Raw genomic sequence first — 7,673 nt, 5'->3', positions numbered from 1 at the left:
GTTTACCCAAATGAACACAGATAAACACTGCAGTGCCTGCACTGTAATTTGCAGATACTATACGGGTGATATCTGCATTTATGTTTCTTTCATGGTGGGTTCTAACTTTGACAGGTACATTTAGTACACTTCTGGAATCTGATATATCTTGTGATTGTTTACCATTTTGTTTACCGCTTTTCGCTTACCCGTGAACACAGTGGTTTGATAATCCTCAGCTCATGCAGCTGCGGTGCTTTGGAACATTGTCGGATAATTATCGATGAGTGACTCCGCACAGTGAGCTTTTACTACTGGTTTAGCATCTGAATCACTTGGTCTCTCACATTCCTGTATCATTAATTTTGTCAAAATACTTGGCAAACTTGAGTGGCAACGTAGTATGTGTTTCCGTGATGGCCCATCTATCACCACAGTACGCACCAGTTTGCCTCGGTGGAGAAACAGCCTTTTACTCAGCCTTAGTTCACAGCCTGTTTTGGCTTCTAAACTGAGAAACACATGTTTCGCATTCCTTAATTTGGCGTAAAATCCACAGATGTCTGCTCTCTCCTGGTGTAAAAACATGGTATAGCGTATCCAACCTTCTCGGTGGCCATACACTTCTTTTGTTGCCGATTCCGACCCGACGAATTCAGGATCGCTTGGATTATCATTCAAGTCATCTCGTTCGCATTGCTTTTGCTTGCCCTTTATCAAGAAATTAGTAGTATTTGGCTGGGGACTTTCTAGTTCGCCGTTTCTGAACCATTCCATTGTGTCTTCTGCGTTTGGTCGTAATGGAGAAAATCCTAGAACGGAGGAACTGATTATTGGGAACCTGCTGCGCTTGGGTGAGACCGTTAGACTTTCCTCAGATGCCCACTTTTCCCATTCACTTTTCTGCAGTTTACTTCCTTGCGCAAAGCTTTGTTTATCAGTGTAGTTCCTGTGAACCATTGGTTCTTCGTTTGGATACCGACTAAGGTCCATGGGAGAACCACAACGATCAAACAGCTCTGGGTCCCAGTTCTCTCCGAAAGCCGATGAGACATCTCCGTCCATAGCCATATCATCCCTAGCTTTTGCTTGTGACAAATATCTTACCCAAGATGGATCCGCTTTGCCTGTCTTCTGGTCGGTGCCAACGGTTTTGATCCCATCACCACCGCTACGGACAGCGATGGAGCCAGATGTTTGCTGTTGAGGAGCTACATCCTTATCTCCGTGCGCTTGGATAAATTTTGCTTGTTCCTGAGGAACATCCTGTCTTATTCTGAGTGAACTGTCAGGATAAGATGGGTCATTTGGATTCTGAATGTCAGATCGAAGTCGTTCACGATGTCTAATATTCGTGTTTTTGTTCCCAAGTTCCGAAACACTTGCCATTTGTTTTGCTTTGGTTTGACGCTGTTTGTCGTTGGTTTGCAAGCAATTCCCCATGAGTTATAACTGGTCACGTTGACCGGTGACGGTAACCGAATGGGGTGTTGAAATCATACGTGAACGCAAGCCGGACCCAGCACACTGCCTTGCTAGCACACACTAGGTTTGAACGATACTGATCGATCCATTGTCCAAAAGTCACGTGACGGTTTCAGTCAATCAACTGCAACTTGTTTTACCGTATTTGAGAAAATGTGACCGTCCCAACCGACTGAGATGCCGATAATAGCAGTGCTGAATTCATTTTTGTTATGTCACCTCGATTGGTGATGAAATGTATACAATCAAACTGCCCAGCTCAGTGAACAAACCAACAAGGTTTTTGTACACTTGAGCAAAAAGTGACCAGATACATCCTTCAGTTGATGGGGCGTATGACATGAACCAGATGACGGTTGTAACATCATCTCACTCGTCCGAACTCGCACTCTCTGTTCTTCTGCTGGAATATTGTATCGAAACAACTAATGGTGAGCAAACTGCAACACGTGCTGTTCTATTGACCAAAATGGGAAGAAGGCACGGTGTTGCACTTGAACGATTGTCAAATCGAAACAGTAAAAAAGAATGAAATAATCGTTTGGATGTAGAGCCGTTTTGGTGCGGCGCATGAGGGCCGCTCAAGCCTAGGTAGGAGCATTCGAGGTGCAGGTGTTGGGTTCGAACCATAGATCTTCTGTTAGTAATTTCGCGCACTGACAGCTGGGTTATGTCTGCACTACATATCTGTTAGTCTACATGTTCTTACACAGAACTTGATGGCACATTACTCAGTGTACTACCTCAATGACAATTTCTGTGTTTCGCAAGAAAATTCATTCATATCTGAAAGCACTATTGGATTGCATACTGCCCATGTACCCGTGGCCAATCTGGCAAATGTTAGTGACCGCAGAGCTGAAAAAGTTATGGATTGAAGTGAAGAATATGATAGCCCATTTCTAAAGAAATCACACTAATGGAAAGCACTTCCAAGAAGAATCCCACTTATATTTCTACTATGGGAGCCTATTCCAATAGTCACTTTCTGAGGTGACCCGCCTTAGAAAGAAGCTATAATATCTCAGTCCTCAAACACTCAGCTACCATTATCTGTCAGCGTGGATTCCCCAGTTTTGAAGCTATCCGTGGTTGGTTCGGTATGAACACAACGGGAGGTCTCGTTCTAGTGTGACTGATCATTGTGGTGGAGCATAGCGGGTAAATCTGCTACCTGTGTAACGGCAGATACTACCGATGAGGCATGCAAGCAGTATGTTGTCTTCTTGTAACTGCGCTTCGCGTCTAATGGAAGGTGGGGTTTATTGAGGAACCTGTGAAGCTGCTTTGCAGCGTGATAGTCAATGAATATCGACGAAAGTTCAAGAAGACGCGTATGTTCAGTTTTTAAAAATAAGGTGCACATGAGATGTTTACTTTCCTATCCAGTAGTTTGTAACAGTTACTTTGTGTTTGCTAATGAACAACTTCGGGACGAAGGGCTTTCTTCCTTACACCTGGATCCTCCTGGTGGGATTTCTGTGGGGAATGGTAAATTCGGCGGTGACCAATAAGGTACGCTGCTATGGGCTCTCCTGGGGAGTGAACTATCGAGGAGTATCTATAGAAGTAATCAAATTATTGACGCTCCATCATTTAATTTATGATACCGACGGAATCAAGTAGCAGTAGAACGTGGCATATGAGGTCATATTTTTCAAACACACACACTTGTTCCTTCGGGGAAACGACTTCAAAGAGTCAGCGGAAAGTGCTGTCCTCCGAAAACTGACATTATTGAGGACGGAGACCAGGTGAGGGGAATATAAGAGACTTAAAATAATTGCCGACGCGACATCCAGCAATATGCTCTTCAGGTTTTGATAGTGTTTGATGGTGCAGTTAGTATAAGCAAACACTGAGTCAGACTGTCTCCCGCCTGGAGACATAGCTCAACTTCAACTTAACTTCTTGTCCTGCAACTCAAATTGCACCGAAATTCAAATTCACATTGAAACAATCTGTAATTTTGTAAACTATTGATCGTGTTAATTCTCTCCAATTCATGTCAGATTTACAGATAGCTAGTGTGTATTTTTTGTTTATCGCGTTAGACAGTTGCACTTAATGTATTGATTTTCCGGTTGGAAAGCTACAGACAACACACAACCGTGCTGATTCACAAGCACTAGTTGGAACCTGCGTTATACAGCCGAAGCACGTCAGAATCATGAATCAAATATTTTCACAAGTTGCATTGGCTTGATTGAACACCGGAGATATGAAAGAAAGAAAGAAACAATGGTCCTAGTGGAGACATGAAAGCTAACCGAAATATTATGTGACCGGAAAGTAGCAAACAATGATAAGGTCTTTTCCGTGTTTTTACGAGGCAAATGTTTCTCGGATGAAGGCTGTTAGAGTTAATCTGAGCTTTTCATTCCTAGTTATCTTCTAACAAAAGGGCCCCATAAGGGACAGAGGCCTTAAGTATAATTTAAGCGATTCGGAGAATCTCACCTATGGGATTCCTCGACGAGCGAAAAAGCGACCGATGGAAGGTTACAAAAAAGTCTGTTTAGCCACCGATTATAAATACAGCTATTGTTGGGTGAACAACAGAAGTCTGCTCAATTCGGCGAACGTAAACACTGAACCAATAATCTAACTTTCGGTATGGCGGCTGACCAGCTTGTTGGGTCTAGTGGGACGTCATCCTTCCACTCAAAGAGGTGGCAGGGGATTTTCACTCCTCTTCTGTGGCCGGTATTTTTTTTGGTGGTGGGGGGAGGTACGTTTATCACTCAGAACCGTAACCCACCAGGTTCTCCTAGTTTTAAGCGAGATCCGATTAATTGTAGGCCAATTTATCGCTCACGTATTTCCGAAAGGGCTTATTCTGGAGGAGTTCATAACAAAATGGGATGTGTACAAAGGGTAGAAGAAACTGGCCTCGTGAGGTATTTTTTATCGTGGTGTTATCGTTGGCTCACAAATGTAACTCGTCACAGAAATACTCGTGTGTCTCTTATATTGTTAGGGAAACAAGGCTATGAATTTCTGGATGGATGAGTAAGGGAGCTAAATCATTGCCCGCAGAAGTCTGTTTGGCAGAAAAATGTGATATGAAGATTTGCAATAGATCCGTTCGACCGGCAGCGCACCGATGCAGGCAGCTGCCTCAAAGCCCCCTATAAGAGGATGACGTCANGAAAGTGCTGTCCTCCGAAAACTGACATCTATCGAGGACGAGACCAGGTGAGGGGAATATAAGAGACTAATGTTAAAATCATTGCCTACACGACATCCAGCAATATGCTCTTCAGGTTTTGATAGTGTTTGATGGTGCAGTTAGTATAAGCAAACACTGAGTCAGACTGTCTCCCGCCTGGAGACATAGCTCAACTTCAACTTAACTTCTTGTCCTGCAACTCAAATTGCACCGAAATTCAAATTCACATTGAAACAATCTGTAATTTTGTAAACTATTGATCGTGTTAATTCTCTCCAATTCATGTCAGATTTACAGATAGCTAGTGTGTATTTTTTGTTTATCGCGTTAGACAGTTGCACTTAATGTATTGATTTTCCGGTTGGAAAGCTACAGACAACACACAACCGTGCTGATTCACAAGCACTAGTTGGAACCTGCGTTATACAGCCGAAGCACGTCAGAATCATGAATCAAATATTTTCACAAGTTGCATTGGCTTGATTGAACACCGGAGATATGAAAGAAAGAAAGAAACAATGGTCCTAGTGGAGACATGAAAGCTAACCGAAATATTATGTGACCGGAAAGTAGCAAACAATGATAAGGTCTTTTCCGTGTTTTTACGAGGCAAATGTTTCTCGGATGAAGGCTGTTAGAGTTAATCTGAGCTTTTCATTCCTAGTTATCTTCTAACAAAAGGGCCCCATAAGGGACAGAGGCCTTAAGTATAATTTAAGCGATTCGGAGAATCTCACCTATGGGATTCCTCGACGAGCGAAAAAGCGACCGATGGAAGGTTACAAAAAAGTCTGTTTAGCCACCGATTATAAATACAGCTATTGTTGGGTGAACAACAGAAGTCTGCTCAATTCGGCGAACGTAAACACTGAACCAATAATCTAACTTTCGGTATGGCGGCTGACCAGCTTGTTGGGTCTAGTGGGACGTCATCCTTCCACTCAAAGAGGTGGCAGGGGATTTTCACTCCTCTTCTGTGGCCGGTATTTTTTTTGGTGGTGGGGGGAGGTACGTTTATCACTCAGAACCGTAACCCACCAGGTTCTCCTAGTTTTAAGCGAGATCCGATTAATTGTAGGCCAATTTATCGCTCACGTATTTCCGAAAGGGCTTATTCTGGAGGAGTTCATAACAAAATGGGATGTGTACAAAGGGTAGAAGAAACTGGCCTCGTGAGGTATTTTTTATCGTGGTGTTATCGTTGGCTCACAAATGTAACTCGTCACAGAAATACTCGTGTGTCTCTTATATTGTTAGGGAAACAAGGCTATGAATTTCTGGATGGATGAGTAAGGGAGCTAAATCATTGCCCGCAGAAGTCTGTTGGGCAGAAAAATGTGATATGAAGATTTGCAATAGATCCGTTCGACCGGCAGCGCACCGATGCAGGCAGCTGCCTCAAAGCACCCTATAAGAGGATGACGTCACATTCCTAAAGTAGCCGCTGTCCCCCCCCCCCCCCTAGGAGAGAAGTACTTACATTCCAGACTTATCAGCACCAGCTAAGATAGCTTAATCCAGTTCAAACATTAATTAGAAACAACGGAACTCGAAAAGCGGGTTCCAACGCCGATTCGAAATTTTTATTCGGTATCTTTGACAAATTCCCTGCTTGTCGTGTTTCACCTACATAGCGGTGTGTTCTACATTCAATCTTTTTGTAGACTGCTCCACTGTGTGTTAGACATGAAGTACAACATACGATCTGATGCTGCGAATTTCGTTGGTTCAGGGTTACTCAATAAAGCTGGTTAGTGAACCATACAGTGATTTCATACCGAGCTGTCAAGAGGTGAATGGTTGTACAGGACAACTGGCTATCGATTATCTGGCCTGAGGTGGGTTATCGGACCATAAATTGAATTGACCATGATGACCTGGTAGGTGAACTTTAGGACGTTGTATGATTCAGTGTGTGAACTGAAGATTACGTATAGACGTAACACACTGCTCATAAGGTTGCTAATTCAGCTGAGTTCCAGATGAGTCTCCCGCCAAAACCAATCTGGCATGCAAATGAGTGCATTCGCTGAATATGACGTACCTTTTGGCTGGTGATACCTGTAATGCGCGCTTTCACTGACCGTTTTGAGGCCTGGCATCAATGGTCGGTTGTATTAGTGAACTGACTACAAAAGTTTCGTTTGCTCCGGTCGGCATTGGAACGCATTTCGCCCTCAACACTCCCTAACCCGGTATATTCAGGGTTGGGGGTTGACTTTCCTACATCTATGTAGTTGGATGAACGAGGTGAGTGTGAATTTGTACCTTTGCTTCAGCTGGTCGAAGGAGTGTCCCTCACCTGTAATGCGCATGTCAAACTAAACAAACAATGTGTATCTGACTTAGTGTGTGAGCCGGGCTGGTCCAAATTATGTGACAAAATCTTGCGTTATCCAAACTGCTACTGACGTTGATCACATGGCTCAATAAAGAAAACCTCGCTTCATCGAAGGGAAGATCACAGTGATTCTGCTGATCCATTTGTAATGTAGCGGGAAGGCGTGTTTCCTCTCACTCAGTTTTGCTAATCCATTTGCATTGCAACGAGGTCATCGCAAACAACAAATCGTCTATGCTCGGTTTTCACGTTCTACTGAAGAATCGAATCGACAAAATGGGCTACATTCCCTTTCAGAAGGCTGAATGATTGACATTTGATTTCCAACAGTAAACTTTTATCCTTTTCATACGACAAGTAGGTTCAGCGTTTCACAGATATTTTTTACATTCTCTGTTACAGAGTGAGAATTCAGCCGCAGTAAATTATTCTTCATGATTCCAAAGCGTCATCATTTGACCAATGGATTTTTCTGTACGTTACACATTTCGTCCTGTTGTGGATCAACCTAGCTCCATTATATCATTCATTTTACCTTGATGGTGACTACCTAACCCGCACTGACGACCTCCCTCAGCTACTGCATCCAGTTAGACCCGAGGGCCAGACTATTAGATCATTAGACTCGTTTATCAGCATCAAAATCCACGAACGTGATCAACACAATAGTTAACGGTTACCTTGATGATATCGACT

At 43.3% G+C, this 7,673-nt stretch overlaps 1 protein-coding gene across 1 annotated transcript; it reads right to left on the bottom strand.

Annotated features, from left to right (window-relative positions):
- Positions 1–222: 222 nt before the first annotated feature.
- Positions 223–1,422, bottom strand: T265_15597 (hypothetical protein; the record flags this gene model as incomplete). The annotated part of the gene is made up of 1 exon (XM_009178716.1): positions 223–1,422. A coding segment is annotated over one exon (1,200 nt), but the record flags the coding sequence as incomplete, so codon positions are not given.
- Between the last annotated feature and the right edge of the window lie 6,251 nt (positions 1,423–7,673).

This window comes from Opisthorchis viverrini, assembly GCF_000715545.1.
Source record: "Opisthorchis viverrini unplaced genomic scaffold opera_v5_632, whole genome shotgun sequence".
NCBI lineage: Eukaryota > Metazoa > Platyhelminthes > Trematoda > Opisthorchiida > Opisthorchiidae > Opisthorchis > Opisthorchis viverrini.
The sequence above is the reverse complement of the archived record's forward strand: the minus strand, read 5'-3'. Positions and strand labels throughout refer to the sequence as shown.